The sequence below is a fragment of the Chelonia mydas genome, chromosome 15 (assembly GCF_015237465.2).
Source record: "Chelonia mydas isolate rCheMyd1 chromosome 15, rCheMyd1.pri.v2, whole genome shotgun sequence".
Taxonomy (NCBI): domain Eukaryota; kingdom Metazoa; phylum Chordata; order Testudines; family Cheloniidae; genus Chelonia; species Chelonia mydas.
Window position 1 is genome coordinate 1999532 of NC_057856.1, and position 18725 is coordinate 2018256.

At 46.8% G+C, this 18725-nt stretch overlaps 1 protein-coding gene across 11 annotated transcripts in view; it reads left to right on the forward strand.

Moving 5' to 3' along the window:
• The first annotated feature begins 591 nt into the window (after positions 1-591).
• The window catches only part of AP1B1 (adaptor related protein complex 1 subunit beta 1), a 78587-nt gene continuing 60453 nt past the window's right edge, over positions 592-18725 (forward strand). For 3 of the 11 annotated variants that reach the window (XM_043529884.1, XM_043529885.1, XM_043529886.1), the window contains exon 1: positions 593-712. Coding sequence is in view for 6 of the 11 variants with exons in the window: in XM_037879061.2 (XP_037734989.1) it covers positions 2116-2176 (61 nt within the window). In the remaining 5 variants the exon portion in view is untranslated. Of the gene's footprint in view, positions 713-2106; positions 2177-18725 lie in introns of those variants that run through there. The other 8 variants (XM_043529882.1, XM_037879065.2, XM_037879067.2 and 5 more) reach the window with 7 other exon arrangements.

The window sequence follows — 18725 nt, forward strand, 5'->3', positions numbered from 1 at the left end:
TATTCGACACTGGGGAGGCCTCATCTGGAGTACTGTGTTCAGTTTTGGGCCCCACACTACAAGAAGGATGTGGAGAAATTGGAAAGAGTCCAGCGAAGGGCAACGAAAATTATTAGGGGGCTGGAACACATGACTTATGGGGAGAGGCTGAGGGAACTGGGATTGTTTAGTCTGCGGAAGAGAAGACTGAGGGGGGATTTGATAGCTGCTTTCAACTACCCGAAGGGGGTTCCACAGAGGACGGATCTGGGCTGTTCTCAGTGGGGCTGACGAAGGAAGGAGGAGCAAGGGTCTCAGGCTGCCGTGGGGGCGGCTGAGGCTGGGTACCAGGAGGGGGAGAAGCCCTGGCAGGGGTTCCCTGGGGGGGCGGAACCTGCTCCCCCGGAGGTGTTTGAGGCCCGGCTTGACAAGCCCCGGCTGGGATGACGTCCTGGGGGTTGGTCCTGCGGGGGGGGGGGGGCGGGGGGGACTGGAAGCTCCCGAGGGCCCCGCCAACCCCGATCGCCTCGGCTTCCTCCGGCCCCCTCCTGCTGCGCCTCTCCCCCGCCCCCCCCACGGCCCCGCCCCCCCCACGGCCCCGCCCCCGCGCCCCGCCCGCGCCCCGGAAGCGCTCCCCCCCAGCTCACTTCCGCTGGGCCGGCGGCAGCTGCAGAGACCGAGGCGCGGGCCGCGCGGAGGAAGCGGTCGGAGCCCGAGAACAGACCCGCGACTGGTAGGGAGCGAGCTGGGGTCCCAGTGCCCCCCCCCCCGGCCGGCCCGCCCGCCCGCCATTGCCCTGCTCTGCCCCTCAGCCCTACCGTGTGACCCCCCCCCCCGGCCCGGCTTCCGTACTGCCCCCCCGCCGACCTGCTGCGTCCCCTGCCCCCCCAGCGCTGTGACCCCCCCCGGCCCCGCATTGCCCTGCTCTGCCCCTCAGCCCTGCTGGGTCCCCCCTGCCGTGTGACCCCCCCCCGGCCCGGCTTCCGTACTGCCCCCCCGCCGACCTGCTGCGTCCCGTGACCCCCCCCCGGCCCGGCTTCCGTACTGCCCCCCCGCCGGCCTGCTGCGTCCCGTGACCCCCCCCCCCGGCCCGGCTTCCGTACTGCCCCCCCGCCGGCCTGCTGCGTCCCCTGCCCCCCCAGCGCTGTGACCCCCCCCGGCCCCGCATTGCCCTGCTCTGCCGGGTCCCCCCTGCCGTGTGACCCCCCCCCCCGGCCCGGCCCGGCTTCCGTACTGCCCCCCCCGCCGACCTGCTGCGTCCCGTGACCCCCCCCCGGCCCGGCTTCCGTACTGCCCCCCCGCCGACCTGCTGCGTCCCCTGCCCCCCCAGCGCTGTGACCCCCCCCGGCCCCGCATTGCCCTGCTCTGCCCCTCAGCCCTGCTGGGTCCCCCCTGCCCTGTGACCCCCCCCCCCCCGCCCGGCTTCCATACTGCCCCCCCTGCTGGGTCCCTCGCCCCCCTCGAGCGCTGTGACCCCCTCCCCGGCCCGGCTTCCGTACTGCCCCCCTGCCGGCCTGCTGTGTCCCCCGCCCCCCCTCCTAGTGCTGTGACCCCCCCTGCCCGGTTTCCGTACTGACCCCCCCGGCCCGGCTTCTGCACTGCCCCCCCCCGCCGGCCTGCTGGGTTCCCCCCCAGCGCTGTGATCCCTCAGCCCTGCGCTCCCCCCAGCGCTGTGACCCCCCCCCCCCCCGGCCTGGCACCCGCATTGCCCTGCTCTGCTCCTTGGCCCTGCGCCTCCCCCTTCTCCTCCAGCCTGCAGGGCTCTCCCCCAGCCCCAGTCTCTCTCCCCCCCACCCCAGCGCTGCCACCGCCTGGCACCTGCCCTGCTCTGCCCCCACAGTCCCCCAGCCCGAGTGCTGCAACCGTCCTGGGCCTTGCAACCGTCCTGGGCCTTACAGCCGCCCCGCCCTGCTCCTGCCCACTCCCCTGGCCCAGGTGGATTTGCTTTAGGAGGGCCCAGCTGAGCCGAGGAGCTCTGTGCGGGCTCAGGCCTGCTCTTGCTGGGCTAGGTGACTGGGCTCCAGGGTTTCCACGTCCAGTGGGCTTGTCGGCTGGGGTCCCCAGCCCCAAAGAGGCACTGGAGCCAGGGCTCTCATCTGTGGTTTTAAACACCTGTTGATTTTTTTCTGGTGTCCTATGTTGTTTCTGAATGGTCCCTGCCCTGGGAAAACTGACCACAGGGGATCTTGCCAGCGGGGTGAGTTGGGTTTAGCTGCCTTGTTTATAAATATGGTTCAGTTAACCAGCAAAGTAGCTTCTGTTTAAGACTTGTCTTTTCCCTTAAATAAGAAACACAAAGCAGTTTCTCGCTGACAAGTAATCAAGGCCTGCTGCATATTTAATACACATCTGTGGCCTGTGAAGGAAATCATTCAAAATTCAGTGATATTTCCATTTAATAAATGGCCTCTCTTCACTTACACTGTAGAATGCATGTGCCACCTCCCATTCTGCTCCTGTGTGTGTGTGTGTAACCAGTGGGACGGTCTTGTTCTGTTACTCCCACCTCTTCTCTCCACAAGCCCAAATTGGCATGGTACTTGCATGTGAAACTTCAAGCTAGAAGATGATTTTTGCAAACTGATCTCCTAAATATCTTGATGCTTCAATTTTGTGGAAAGTGACATTCTGAAGATGCAGAAACTAATCTTTTAAGTAAATAAGTCGGCACTTGGTATTTTCACAAAATGGTTTAAATTCACATTTGCATAGGTGCTCTGATATGAGCACAGTAAAAAGGCCTGGATGGACACATGGGTCTACTCTTAGCCTTCAGACACTCCTTTTGTACTGACTCTTTTCCCTCTGATAATGAACAAATCCTTGAGGTTTTTGTAAGGATCCAGCTTTATGTGGGTGTTTAGAATCAGCTGACACCTTTGCTTCCTGCATAAGAGCTGAGTCTCTATTGCAGCAACAGAGGTGTGCCACTTCGCCATTGAATGAAGCCGATGACATGAATTGTTCATTTTATGGTGGCATTAACATTCATGCTTCCATTCCGCATGGAGCTTAGTTAGGCTAGGAGCAGGTGCTGCGGGAATGCATTTTTTCTGACTGGTTGCTGTGTTGGAGTGGCTATGGGTATGTCCACACCATGGAGACAATGCTGACATAGCCCTGTAGTGTAGACACAACCGTACTAACAAAAGGGGTTTTTCTGTAGGTATAGGAACACACACACACGCACCCCCCTGAATGAAGCTGGCATTGTCAATGGAACCCCTCTTCATAGCTTTGTCTACACTGATTGGTATAGCTATGGTGGTCGGTTGTAGGTTTTTTCACACTCCTGACCAATGTAGCTTTGCTGATATAACTTGTCAGCGTAGACTGACAGTCAATTTAAATCTCTTTCCACTCAACGTGGAGGTTAGTGATCTATCAGATGCCAGCATTTTTAACCCGATTGTAACTATCTAAACTAAAAACATAATAACATTGGAAGGCAGTGCCTTCCAAATACCTTAATTTTAAATTGGATTAATTGTTTTAAGCGGTTGAATGTGCTCTGGAGTAGTGTGGGTAAGTGTATTGCAAAGTGGCTCTTGAAGAGGCCTCATGCTCTTTGTCCCACCTACACCAAAGTATTACAGTGCAACCTCGCAGTTAGAGTAGGACAATATTTTGTGCAATATGAACCTTATTTGTCAATCCAAAATAAAACAGATGTAACTTGACTCAGCAGTAAGTTACATATTGAATTATTTTATATATAATGTGGATTTTTTCGCTGCTTCTGACTCCAGGTTATAGACATAGACTTCAGGCTTTGTGGAACCGTCATTATCATTGTGCAGTAGATAACAATACTGCAGGAGCCGTTCTCTTCCAAACCTTATTCCCATGCTTAATTTTCTCAGGGAAAAGTAATCCTATATGGGTGAAATTTAAGGAAACTGGTGTTCTTCCTTCTTCTCATCTTCTCAACATATAAAACATCTTGTTTTGGAGGTGTTGATGTGTGCATCTGCTCATTTCTGTCAGCAGGATTGGCAGAATTTGATTTTTTTATTTGTTTATCATTTCAACAGATTATATCAATGTTTATTTTTAAGCATTTATTTATTTAAATTCTCACAGTTGTGGGAAATTATGGCAGGGGGTCAGGCAATTATTTAATGACATGTTAAGATTCAAAAAGTTGAAGTTTGTAAACAGTTAAAGCACATTGTGGACATTGTAAATATTCTAAAATCAACAAATCATACCTGTTTTTACTATTCATTTGCAAGAAGCCTAATTTAAAAGTCTAAATCACTGGATTGAGACTGAGTTCTCAGGCAGTATTTTTCTTACTTTTCCTATATGTAAGTTTATTAATAGAAATATTTTGTTGTTGGTTTGTGAGTGTGTACAGGGTGAAATCAGCACTTACTAATAATCTAATCCTTCCAAGCCTATCTATCCATCTCCAGTGAGTACAAGCTTTGTGTGTTGCTGGCTGTCAACTGTCCATCTGGAGTATGGCTTTGTAGTTAAAAAGGAGGTTGCATAAACTATTGGAAATGCTGCCTTAGTGTGACCAAAACATTCTGTTGTGATGTGGGTTTTCAGCTAGGCTGAAACGTCTGTTTGCTATCCAGAGGTTGAAGATGAGTGTTCTAGTTATGGCACTAACAAAGAGTGCTGCGAGTGTCTATCTCCCTCTGAGGCTGTCTCTACATTTACTCTTTAAAATTCTTCCAATTGCTCCTACCAGTGCAGCCCCTCTGGTGGGAGCAATGTTAGCGCTAGTGTAGACTGGCTGGTGTTTTGACCACTGTATCATCTAACCTTGATCAGAGCAGTTCCAGACAACAGTGATTAAAAGTGCCAGAAGCCTTCCATGTACTAACTATACTCAATCACAGTTACCTCACTGGTGAAAGAGTGTGAGTGTATAAAAGCGGCTAGTGTAGCCAGGCCTTAAGAGAGCATGAGCGATCTCAGCACATCATTAGAGCTTAGGGATCTGGGTTCAGAGTTATGGAATTTCTAGGCAATCCCCTAGATCTGGATATAGCGAAGCATTTGGGCAAGTATTTCTGGTTTCATTTATGCAATTGCTGGTGGATATTATAGTCCATAAATTAATTTATATCCATGTACACATTTACTTTATTTTCATGGCTTATTGCCTCATTGTGCTAGAATTTCCACTCCATTTCCCCCCTCCATTTCTTATAGCTAATCTGTTTTCCTTTTGTTTTCAAATGGTATATTCAAGAAGTTGGCTATGAAAAAGGATTTTTCTTTTTCAGTGTGGGTATCCTGTCTAACATGGAATCAAATGTGCCTTTATTGACAGATCCAAGCATTAGGTGCAAGGGATATTGTGTTCTTTATTAATAAAATCTATTGGATCAAAACCTAGTCAATCCAAGAAATTCTGTATCCTAAATATTTCATAGCCAACACTAAAGGAACACTGCCAACTCAAAATTTAGTTAGTTTAGAAACTGAGGCCTGGTCTACACTAAACAGTAGGTCAACCTAAAGGCAGCTTATGTCAACCTAATTATGTCAGTGTACACACTACAGCTTTGTCCCGCCGGTGTAAGTGCACTACTGCATCGACATAACTCCACCTCCAGGAGGGGCATAGCTCTTGCTGGTTTAGTTAGGGTGACAGTGTCTGTGCAGACACTGCATTACAGTAGAACCCCAGAATTATAAAATGACCGATCAACCACACACCTCATTTGGAACTGTAAGTATGCAATCAGGCAGCAGCAGAGATGGGGGGAACAATCAAATACAGTACTGTTAAAAGTAACCTACTAAAAAAATTAAGGGAAAGCAGCATTTTTCTTCTGCGTAGTAAAGTTTCAAAGCAGTATTAAGTCACTGTTCAGTTGTAAACTTTTGAAAGACCAACCATAATATTTTGTTCAGAGTTACGAACAACCTCCATTCTGGGTTCGTAACTCTGTGGTTCTACTGTACTTACATTCCCTATTGGCTGTCTCGTCAATTTCAGCCTCCATACTGGAGCCATGAAATTGACAAGAGAGCTGGGCAGCTAGAGCCTGGCTGCTGCCCGGAGGCTCCCCATTCAGGGAGCCAAGAAGTCCAGGTGGCTGCCCCTTGCTCCCAGCTGTGAGCAGGGAGGCGAGAAGTAATTATTGCGGTTGGCTGTAGGTTGACCTAACACTGATCGACTTAAGTGTGTAGTGTAGGCATGCCCTGAGTTAACAATACTTTCAGCCGCTGCACTTGCTACTTTCTGCGGTTTTACAGCCGCGTCTTATTTCTTTTAAAAAATGGCTTTTCTCTTGCCATTGCAGTCCTCTGAGATGTAGCAGTAGTAGCAAAACAATATGCAGCCACAGTTATGGGCATTTCCTTATGCTGAAAGTCTCTCAGTATCCTGCGTGAAACAGTCTGTTCAGCTCTGTAACTAGTGAAGTTAAGGAGTGCTCCACTGTTCTCAGTCAGGTCCATAGTTAAGCCCTGATATGAAAGGGTTTTTAAATTTTGTTTTTACTTCATTATATCATCTTACAGTGCCTCTTACCTTAAAGTGCTTTACAAACAATGAGCCCAATTCTGAAAGGTGTTGAGCTCCAGCAACCTCCATTAACTTTGCTGGAAGCTACAGGGGCACAGCACCTCTCAGATCAGACTGTACATACAGAGGAATTGCTTCTACTGCCATGGAAATGCAGCCATGTCTGGGGTGGATGACCGTGGTGGTGCAACAGTACCCTGCAGCACTACACAGCAGCATGGGATAGGAAGAGGAAAATTCTGTATCCAACTGAAGTACAGAGGAACACCAGAAAGGCAGAACCAATTACCTAAAATTGAAATTTGACCAAAATAACAGGATGAACAAGCTGGCTTTGTGGAAAGTGCCATAGGATCTGAAATGGCCACAGGTGTTCAGGACTTCAGGTTCACAGCTCATGTGAAAGACAGGCTTACGATAGTCTTCAAGCCCTGCCTGGAATTATGCCAGCCTTTCTGTATAGAGATGTTGTAGTTATTTTAGAGCTTATGCCCAATGGTTTTGACTTTTTGCCAGTTGCTGAAGGTGATGTGGAGCGTTAGGTTCTCTCTAGCTGGCTGATGGGTTAGATGTAGTTCTGTTGAGGGTGCATGTTGTTCTCTAATACAGTGGTTCCCAAACTTATTTCAGAACAAGTTTGGGAACCATTGCTCTAATACAATGTGCTAGGCCTAGTTTGGGTTATTTGGTGTATCCTCTCTCTTCCATTCCCATGTGTGTGGGTGAGGCTGCTGGCTGTGCACTGTGACTCTCTCTAACCATAAGATAATCTCCTCTCCCGCCCCCCCCAGCCCTTCTCTTTCTCTGCTTAGCTGCGCTGATCTCCCCTAAAAGCTTTTGCATAGCTACTCTTGTTTGTTTCTTTGTCTGTCCTGGGAAGGATCTGGGATTTCTTGGGATAGTATAATAGAAATATGGTGTAGTGTACACATGTCCACGAACTCTTTCATCCCTCCTAAAAGAGTTGACTTTTTTCCTGTAGTCCAAGATCTAGCTTTTTTGCTGGATTGATATTGATTAGTGTTTTGGGGGTCCCTTGAGTTAAAACTGAAGCTGTGAAGGCTTTGAGATCCCTTCTCAACTTTTAATTAGTATGTGGATTTTCTTAGACTCTGGCTTTGTATTCTGTAATTATGGCTCTTAAGCTTTGTACGTTTTCCACAAGGCAAAGGGTTTTACTATGTAATCATCCTTTATGCTCATGAAGTAGCGCTGCTGGTCCTGGCTTACAGCCCCTTGTGAGCAGACTGAAGGGGAGGAGAGAGGTGATGCTTGTCTCACCTTTTCTTGTAATGACCCTGTACTGTCAGCTTCCTTCATTTTGGACTCGTTATTGGATTTGTTAAATGAGGCCCTCATTGCTGTGCATCTCCCTATCCTGCTTTCCTACAGGCTCATGCTCAGCATTCCCCTTTGCTTTAGACACTGATAATTGGTGCCCAGCACCCAGATTCCTTGTTGTTAGAGGAAACTGTATATCCCCATGCATTTGCTTCTCTCCCCTTCCATTTCAAGGCATGCAGTCTCTCATGAGACCAGTTCCAAAGCATGGTCCAGTACTGCCAGATTTCAATACACTGTTATGATAAGCCAATAAACTTGCATTCCAAGCTCGCTGGGAGTCACATTCCCTAAGTATATTTCAAAACTAAACTCTTAAGAATTACTAAAATATTAATAAACACAGTGAGGCTCGCTCTCGTAATGTCGTAACCAGCTAGGTCGTTTATCATCTCTGTGATCCTGTGCCTAATGCACACAGGTTACAATGCTTAGCAGGGGCAGTGCGCCCTGAAATCACTGCAGTGCTGCTTTCTTTTCCAAGCAGCATTACATGCTCCTGTGTCCAGGACTTGAAGGATTTAACTGATTTTTAGACACTTTTTAGAGGACTAATACGAATAGTATGAAACCTGTGCTGCCATGTTTCCTCACTCCCTTGAACTCGGAGTTGTGCATTGAATGTAACTGTAATTTGTCAGTGTGACCGGGTATTCCCAGGGTGCCGCCTAGAACTGAGGTACCCCTGAGCCTCCTGTCCCACCAGCCTGGGCTCCCACTCACGCTGTACCGCTGTGACAAGCTGCAGAGCCCTCCAGCCTGCACTTCCACCAGCTGCAGTCAAAAGCAGGCTCTGTGACCAGTCCCTGCATGGGAAGGCTACTCCCAGTTCCTCAGGTGCACACCCCCTCTGGAGTATAAACCCAAAGTTATATACCCTCTTCTGCTGCATAGGGAACTGAACAGCATAAAATTCGTCCCCCTCCCTCAATGTGGAGAGGAATATGCAACAGCCTTTTGCCCCTGAGTTATGATTCCCACACACTAGTTTAGATAAAGCTAAAAAAAGTTTATTAACTACAAAGGAGAGATTTTAAGTGAGTAGAAGTGATAGCAAACAAATCAAAGCAAATAAAAAATGCAAACTAAGCTTAATATACTAAATAGATAGGGTGAGAATTTGCTATTCATACCCAAAGAGGTGATACAAGCAGGCTGCAGATTCTTAAGGGGCAAGTTGCACTTGCTTACAGCTTGGACTCCCCAGGTGTTCCACTCACAGGCTAAAAATCCCTTTAGCCTGGGTCCAGCACATCCACCAGTTCAGTCTTCCTTCCTCAGGTGTTTCCAGGAGTCTTTGTGTGTGGGGAGCGAAGAACACCAGATGGTATCACTCCCTGCCTTGTATAGCTTTTGCATATGGCGGGAACCCTTTGTTTCGAAGCTTGGTTCCCAGACTGGTCTGTGGAAAAACACTGGCATCCCAGGATGGAATCTAGAGACGTGTGGTCACATTACATGTCTTTGTAGAGTTATAGCAGCCATTACTCAGAGGCTGTCTGTAGCCTTCTCAGGAAGCCTTCCAGGTAGGAGATAAGCTTCTCCTAAGGCCTGTTGTTTGTTCCTAATGGCTCATTGCCCTGAATAGGCCCTTCCCCACCCAGCGATCTAGACAGAAAGCATCTTGTCTAGTGGGTGTTACCTAGGTGTAACTACATTTGAAATACAGGTACATAGTCAATATTTATTACTTCAGATACAAAAATGATACGTGCATATAAATAGGATAATCATATTCAGCAAATCATAACCTTTCCAAGGACATCTCACATGACTTGCATAAAATACATCCTAACTGTGTCATCATCATAGCATAATAGTATCACAGTGAAGAATATGGGGTGCAGTGCAACAACTTTCTGGTTTAAAAACGTAACATATTACAGCTCTGGATCCCTCTTCTCATTCCTGGCTTCCCTCTGCTTTTTCTTAGTTTTTCTTTTCCTAGAACAGATACTTGTGTCTCTCTTCTGGGTTGTCTTCAGTGTCCATTTCCTTCTTCCTGCTGCAGTCTACTCTTTACCTCTCCTCCTGTATTTTTCCTCCATTTTTTGTTTCCCGCTTCTTTTCTAAATGCATCCAACAATCTCTCTGTCCCACCCACTCTCATACATCTCCACACACGCAACCGCTTAAAAGGTTTCAAAATGTTAGTAGCCAAAGAACTTAGTTTGTGAGCCCAAGACTGATAGGGAAAATGTGGAAACTCCACTGTTCAGGGAAATTCCCAAAGTAGAAGCCTGCTGCCTCCTTGCCCCCAGCTGTTGGGGAAGGTGCCTGTCCTGTCCCTTGACTCTCATTACAGGAGTGGTCTCTTGTGGTGTTCTGCGATTAGCAGGTATCTGGAAAATTTATAGTGTCACCCCAATCTGGGCTGGCAGCTGGAAAAGAGAATTAGCATCTCTGGCTTCTTGGGCGCTCCAGAGGGACGGGGGCTTTACTAGGCTTTGTTCTCCCTACCCCATCTATTTTTGAGATGCCATTGCTGCTGCTGCTCCTTGCTTTCACAAGCAGCCACAGGGTGGAATTGACTTTATTTTTCATAGAATCGTAGGACTGGAAGGGACCTCGAGAGGTCATCTAGTCCAGTCCCCTGCACTCATGGCAGGACTAAGTATCATCTAGACCAGTGGTTCTTAACCTGGGGTGCACGCCCCACCTGGGGGTGCGAGACGCCCTTTCTGGGGGTGCGAGACATGCCAGATTTTTTTAGAAGGTAAATCATGGAAAACACACATTAAGCACAGGCATGTAAGCACAACTACTTTGTTTCATCAAACCTGTGTGTTTATTAACATTATACATTTTTTAACAATTACTGTAATATACAAACAAAATATCTAGGTTTAAAGAACTGACCTACCTCAATTTTTGATAAGGGGTTCGAGAACATATTTTGAGAACCAGAGGGGTGCAAGCTGCAGTAAAGGTTAAGAACCACTGATCTAGACCATCCCTGTCAGATGTCTGTACTGGGACCAGTCCTGTTCAATATATTCATAAACGATCTGGAAAAAACAGTGAGGTGGCAAAATTTGCAGATGATACAAAACTACTCAAGATAGTTAAATCCCATGCAGACATTGAAGAGCTAAAAAAGGATCTCTCAAAACTGGGTGACTGGGCAACAAAACGACGGATGAAATTCAGTGTTGATAAATGCAAAGTAATGCACAATTGGAAAACATAATCCCAACTATACATATAAAATGATGGGGTCTAAATTAGCTCTTACCACTCAAGAAAGATCTTGAAGTCGTGGATAGTTCTCTGAAAACATCCACTCAATGCACGGCTGCAGTCAAAAAAGGGAACAGAATGTTTGGAATCATTAAGAAAGGGATAGATAATAAGACAGAAAATATCATACTGCCTCTATATAAATCCATTGTACGCCCATATCTTGAATACTGTGTGCAGATGTGGTTGCCCCATCTCAAAAAAGATTTACTGGAATTGGAAAAGGTTCAGAAAAGGGCAACAAAAATTATTAGGGATATGGAATGGCTTCTGTATGAGGCGAGATTAATAAGACTGGGACTTTTCAGGTTGGAAAAGGGGGGGAGGGGGATATGATTGAGGTCTATAAGATCACGAGTGGTGTAGAGAAAGTAAATAAGGAAGTGTTATTTACTATTCATAACTCATGATCTAGGGGTCACCAAATGAAATTAGTAGGCAGCAGGTTTAAAACAAATGAAGTCTTTTTTTCACACAACGCATAATCAACCTGTGGAACTCTTTGCCAGAGGAGGTTGTGAAGGCCAAGGCTATAACAGGGTTCAAAAAGGAACTAGATAAATTCATGGAAGGTAGGTCCATCAATGGCTATTAGCCAGGATAGGCAGGGATGGTGTCCCTAACCCCTGTTTGCCAGAAACTGGGAATGGATCACTTGATGATTACCTGTTCTGTTCATTCCCTGTGGGGCACCTGGCATTGGCCACTGTTGAAAGACAAGATATTGGGCTAGATGGACCTTTGGTCTGACCCAGAATGGCCGTTCTTATGTGTTTGTCTAACCTGCTCTTAAAAGTCTCCAAGGATGGAGATTCCACAACCTCCCCTGGCAATTTATTTTAGTGCTTAACCACCCTGACAGGAAGTTTTTTCCTAATGTCCAACCTTAACTTCCCTTGCTGCAATTTAAGCTCATTGCTTCTTGTCCTATCCTCAGATTAAGACCAATAATTTTTCTCCCTCCTCCTTGTAATGGCCTTTTATGTACTTGATAACTGTTACCATGTCCCCTCTCAGTCTTCTCTTTTCCAGACTAAACAAACCCAATTAATTAGACCTTTAATCATTTTTGTTGCTCTTCTCTGGACTTTGTCCAATTTGTCCACATCTTTCCTGAAATGTGGTGCCCAGAACTGGACACAAGACTCCAGTTGAGGCCTAATCAGTTTCCTTGCTCTCTCTAGGGTTCCCAAATAGCCGAAGTGAAAACTGACCAGAGTCTAGGTACTTTGCTGCAGCTGGGCAAAGCTCTGAGCAGCCTGGAAGACACTGGTATTGTATGTCTGGCAGACCTAAGGACAATGTTGAATTAGTGACTGTAGTTGACGTTTTGAAGGCTTTCTTTGTGACCACATGAGCTAGAATTTTTTTAAAGAAGGAAGCTTAGATTCTGCAGAAAATGGATGACTCTTGCCTGGGTAAGCTTCATGCTTATCCTGGGTGAGAGCATTTGTTAAGTCCTCCACATGTTGCTCATTTAGAGGCACATATGTTATGCAGCAAATGTAAGTCTGTGCTCGTTATCCCTGAGGAACGAGAGACTTGAGAGCTATTTGCTTTGCTTTCAGAGAGTAATAAGTGATCAGCTGTTTCCAGCCGCTCTGAGAGTCAGAGATTCTAAGGCCAGAATGGACCATTCTAAGACCAAAGGGACTCAGGCTCTTTCCCTGGAGCTGGTAGCTGCCCTTGCCTCCTTTCCCTTGCTGTATTAGCATACTACCGTCACACAAAAAGAAAAGGAGGACTTGTGGCACCTTAGAGACTAACCAATTTATTTGAGCATAAGCTTTCGTGAGCTACAGCTCACTTCATCGGATGCATAAAGTGGACTGTATGAAGTGAGCTGTAGCTCACGAAAGCTTATGCTCAAATAAATTGGTTAGTCTCTAAGGTGCCACAAGTCCTCCTTTTCTTTTTGCAAATACAGACTAACACGGCTGCTACTCTGAAACCTACCTTCACACACGTTCTCACCTCACTGCAGGTGTCTTCGGGTGGTGGGAGAAGAGGCTACTGCGGAGAGTTGCTCTTAGCAGAGCTCAGAAGGTCAAGGACTTCTTTCCCCACTCCCAGTGCTGCTTTTCTGAAGGGTCAGGCCACCTACTTCTCAACAGCTTCCCAGAGGTGGGGGTATAGTAGGTGGTTGATTTGGGGAGCTTGATACTTACTGAAAGGACTTTGTCATCTCTACCTCCACCACTCAATGGAAAAATTAGCGTCTGGGCAAGGAATGAGACTTCTCATGATCATGCGGAAAACAGAGTTGGACTTGTCCCTTGTATAGACCCATTGACCTCGGCTAAGCTTCTCCAGGCATAAATTTGGCTTATTGTCAGCTTTCTGAGTGCTGTTGTGGTCTTCTCCACGTGCCACTGGAACATTGCACTCAGTGACTGCCTTCAGTCCGGCAGCGGAGACATGAGCTGGAAAATTGCCTATAGGATCCAACAGCAGAGCACTAGTTTGGAAGATTAAATACCCTGTGTGTTTACTCTGTGACAGATAACAGTACTAAAGAATTAGTGACGGCAGAAAATTGGCACAATCCCACTGTCTGCTAGTGGAATTTGAGTACTAGAAGCTTGCTTTCTGCTGAAGCTGGGTTTTTACCCTGGTTACCTTCTAGGATTCAGATGGCTTGGCAGATGCTTGTCAGATGTGGCCAAGCGGGTGTAATTTATTTCCCTCCCATCCAAAGACTTTCATAACTGCAGGATCTAGTGCAGCTGTTCCTTGATCTGAGGGTTTGCCTGGCTTGGCCTCTGGCTGATTGGTACTGTAGTGCTTTAGATACACTTAGATAGACGCTACATATTTATGGGGTGTTGGCTTTTCCTTTGGTGCCTGCCCTTTAATTTGTCTTTAAAGGCACAGACGTCAGTGAGGCCTAGTAGGCCATATTATCTGTATTGTGGTAGCAGCTTGGATGTCGCACGACATAGTACTGGACAGTTCTTTCCCCAAAATGTTTACGGTCTATGTAGATAAATCAAAGGATTGCAAGGGAAACTGAGGCACAGAACTTTAACGTGACTTGCCGCAGGTCAGTGGCAGAACCAGGATTCCACTTTCAATTTTTTGCTTGTTGTGTCTAGTGTGCTAGGAAAGCCGCTTTACAAGCAGTCTGATAATTGTATTTGGATGGAGACTAAACACCGTCTTGACTGTCCTTAGATGCTCACTTTTCTCCAACTCCTTTCCACTCCTTCTCTGGAAGGTCAGCACTATAATCATTAAAATCTCGACATGGTCCACCATAAGCTCTGTTAAAGGACTGGCTATTTAGGTTAGAGCCATTTATTCAGCAGAGTGTATAGAGTGAAACCAGAGCTTGTGGTTTGTGCTGCAACCATCACGTGGTTCCCACCCCCCACTTGTGGTTTCTGTTTAGCATTGCTCATACTCTGGGTATCCCAGAGCATTTAACAGAGCATTGAGTTACCTACTGCGGCTGTTGCCACCACTGGGGATCCGGTTCAGGAGGAGTTCTTGCAGCTTGTGACATTACAGCCTGTTTATTAAAGAAACTGTTTTAACAGGGCGCTGGACTTATCAATTGCTGTCATAGGAAAGGACTTTTAATTTGCATCTGGGCAGCCAGTAATGGGTAGAAGGAACCTCTAGCTTCTCGGGACTGGCTTACCTGCATCGTTAAACTTGGTGTGGTGCATTGACTCCCGGGATTCCTGACTTCATATTTTAGCGAGTTCAAATAGTCTGTACCGATTCTTAGGTCAAAGTTGTGCTGTCAGTTTTGATGCTTGGCTTCTTCGCTTCAAACACTTTTCCCTCGCTGAGTTGAGAGTCTTAAAACCTTCTAAAGGTTTTTGGGAAAGAAAAGACTGTAGGTCCACAAAAATTAGTTGCTTTAGGGTTCGGTGTCACTTTGTTGCCATCTGAAGGCCCTGTGTGTAGTGGGTCTAAGAAAAGAAGTGTAACTGAAGAACCCAGAGCATGCGTCCCGAGAAGTGGCCAAAAGACCTGACGTGACTTCCTCTTTTGGAAGTGGCAGAAGAGGAGGAAGAATGGGTCATGATATGTAGCTAGAACAAAGCCAAGCAAGAGAGGTTGCACACATAGAATGGTCAGGATTCTGGTATCAATGCTATCTGTTTCCTCAGCGCACATGTGTGCGCTCGCTCTCGTGCGTTCGCTCTCGCTCAATATTTGATCAACACCTGAATTTTCTAAAGACATCTGCCAATTGCCAAGACTTCTTCACAGTGTTTTTGGTAGATTGGAATTCCTTTACCCCAAAAATCTCTCCCTTGGCTGCTTGTTTCCTCAATCTGGGTAGGAGTGATGGGGGAACATAGCAATCTTAGGAAGAATGGCCAAAAGTTAGAGCACTAGGGCTTTGAAGACCCAGGTTCAATTCCCTGCTCCATCCAGACTTCCTGTGTGGTCTTGGGCAAATCACTTAGCCTCTATGTGCCTAAGTTTTGTAAAATAAAGATACTTCCCTATCTCACAGGGGTGTGTGAGGATAAATACGTTAGACTGTAAAACACTCTGAGATCTGCTGATGAAAACATCCTATATAACATATTTCTATATATAGGATTTCTATATAACATATCCTATATAACATCCTATTCCATGCATCCGATGAAGTGAGCTGTAGCTCACGAGAGCTTATGCTCAAATAAATTTGTTAGTCTCTAAGGTGCCACAAGTCCTCCTTTTCTTTTTTCAGTTAACATAGTGAATCTTCTCCACTGCCTTGGTGAACACATTCTACACACTGCCCTCTGCGCTAAGAAATTTCCCCACACTCATTGCCTGCTCCTAGCTTCGGACCATGCCCAATGAGAGTCTTGTGGAGTTTACTTTCATTAAGGTTATATAAACTTTGGTTATGTTCTCTTCAAAATCTTTCCTGATTGCTCCCCCGAATGCCTTGTTACCAGGGTCCCTCCCCTCTTCCCATGATATAGTTTACAGGACTGGAGGTACAGCCACAGAATCCTTTGATACGGACCCGCATCCTGTTTGTTTTCCCAACCACTGCCAGATGCTGAGCTAATGGTTTTACATTTCTATCCACTACTTACGGAGTTTGGAGTCTGTGTAAAGGGTCTGGTATCCCATGCTGTGGTAAAACCAATCTAGTCTCCAGCCTGGAGCTGGGAAGCCAAAAGCAAGATCACAGCATCTGATTCCAATCTGTTCATGCTTGCTCTGAAAACAGCCTGTTTCAGGATCTTGCACTCTCCTTCCCTTTCAGTATTTCTGCCCCTCTTTGCCTCTGCCAAGGTTCAAGTGAAAAAGAAAACATTAGGAGATATGGTTTGAGACTCCCCCATCCAGCTAACTCCTCTTCACACTTGAACCTTATTGAATAAACTATTCATAAAATCCCAGTGTTGGCACCTTGGAGTTCAAGGGGTCCATAAGGATACAATGGATCTTAAAATGGTGGTTTGCTCTCCATTTGAGATCAGATTAAAGGTTGGATATGAAAGCATGCAGTGCAATATCTGAGAGCTGGGAGAGCAGGAAGCAGGAGGGAGCTAGCTGCTTTAGCTAGTGACATGACAGCCCCAGGTACTAGCCCGGGGTGGCCAACCTGTGGCTCCAGAGCCACATGCGGCTCGTCAGAAGTTAATCTGCGGCTCCTTGTCTAGGCACCGACTCTGGGGCTGAAGCTACAGGCGCCAACTTTCCCATGTGCCGGGGGGTGCTCAGCCACAGGCCCTGCCCCCGCTCCACCCCTTTCTGCACCCTCCCCTGAGCCTGCCATGCCCTCTGTCCCTGCCCCCCCCAGCCTCCTACACTCCTCGAAGCAGGTGTGGGGAGGGAGGGGGAGGCGCTAATTGGCACGGCTGCCGGTGGGCAGGAGGCACTGGAAGCGGGGCAGGTGGGAGAAGCTGATGTGGGGCTGCTGACATATTACTGTGGCTCTTTGGTAATGTACATTGGTAAATTCTCGCTCCTCCTCAGGGTCAGGTTGGCCACCCCTCTACTAGCCAAATATTCTTGCCCTAGACACTAGGAATCATTCTTGGCGACTCTGTTCTGTTTCGGTATCCTGGCTGTTAGTGCATGATACCTCTGACCTGGACCACTTAGCCATAGTTGTGGCAAAATTCCTCCTCCTTTTGTGTGTCTGATCCCTTGTACTACGCACAGTCCCTATGCCTGTGGCTCTTTAATGGAGTGTCTGGCAATTCCTGTGTTTCTTACAGGGTCAGACCAGTGTTCCATCTCGTCTCCAACATGGGATTGTACCAGCTGCTTCCCAGGAAGGGACAAAAAGGTCTCCAGAAAGCAGTTATGTTGCTCTACAGCTTATTTTGAAGCAAGGATGATAATGTAAGACTCGTGTGATAAGAGCAGTGTAGTCTTATGCTGACAGAGGCATTGCAGCAAATCCTCCCTATTGTCATGCTGCAAGGAACAGGGTATCTGCAATAAGATGCTGCAGCATAATCTGGAAGCTAAGTGCAATTCATTGGTGAGGTTGACATTCTGTCCTCAGTTACTGAGTAACTCTGCAGAAGAACAGGTCTCAGAGTAGCAGCTGGGTTAGTCTGTATCCGCAAAAAGAAAAGGAGGACTTCGGCACCTTAGAGACTAACCAATTTATTTGAGCATAAGCTTTCGTGAGCTACAGCTCACTTCATGTTAGTCTCTAAGGTGCCACAAGTACTCCTTTTCTTTCTGCAGAAGAAGACACTGATTAAATCCAAGAGAAGTTCTGCTTATCTAGTATATTGAGGGACTCCTGAATGTCCATGTTACATGGTTTCAGAGTAGCAGCCGTGTTAGTCTGTATTCGCAAAAAGAAAAGGAGGACTTGTGGCACCTTAGAGACTAACAAGATTAAGAATGAGCTCTTTGTTAGTCTTTAAGGTGCCACAAGTACTCCTTTTCTTTTTGCGAATACAGACTAACACGGCTGCTACTCTGAAATTTATTTGAGCATAAGCTTTTGTGAGCTACAGCTCACTTCATCAGATGCATGCAGTGGAAAATACAGTGGGGAGATTTATATACACAGAGAACATGAAACAGTGGGTGTTACCATACACACTGTAACGAGAGTGATCAGGTAAGGTGAGCTATTACCAGCAGGAAAGGAGAAAAAAACAAAACCCTTTTGTAGTGATGATCAAGGTAGGCCATTTCCAGCAGTTGACAAGAACGTGTGAGGAACGGGGCGGGGGGGGGGGGGAAGAGCGGGGGAATAAACATGGGGAAATAGTTATACTTTGTGTAATGACCCATCCACTCCCAGTCTTTATTCAAGCCTAAGATAATTGTATCCAGTTTGCAAATTAATTCCAATTCAGCAGTCTCTCGTTGGAGTCTGTTTTTGAAGTTTTTTTGTTGAAGAATTGCAACTTTTAGGTCTATAATCGAGTGACCAAAGAGATTGAAGTGTTCTCCAACTGGTTTTTGAATGTTATAATTCTTGACATCTGATTTGTGTCCATTTAGTCTTTTATGCAGAGACTGTCCAGTTTGGCCAGTGTACATGGCAGAGGGGCATTGCTGGCACATGACGGCATATATCACATTGGTAGATGTGCAGGTGAACGAGCCTCTGATAGGTTTCAGAGTAACAGCCGTGTTAGTCTGTATTCGCAAAAAGAAAAGGAGTACTTGTGGCACCTTAGAGACTAACCAATTTGTTTGAGCATAAGCTTTTGTGAGCTACAGCTCACTT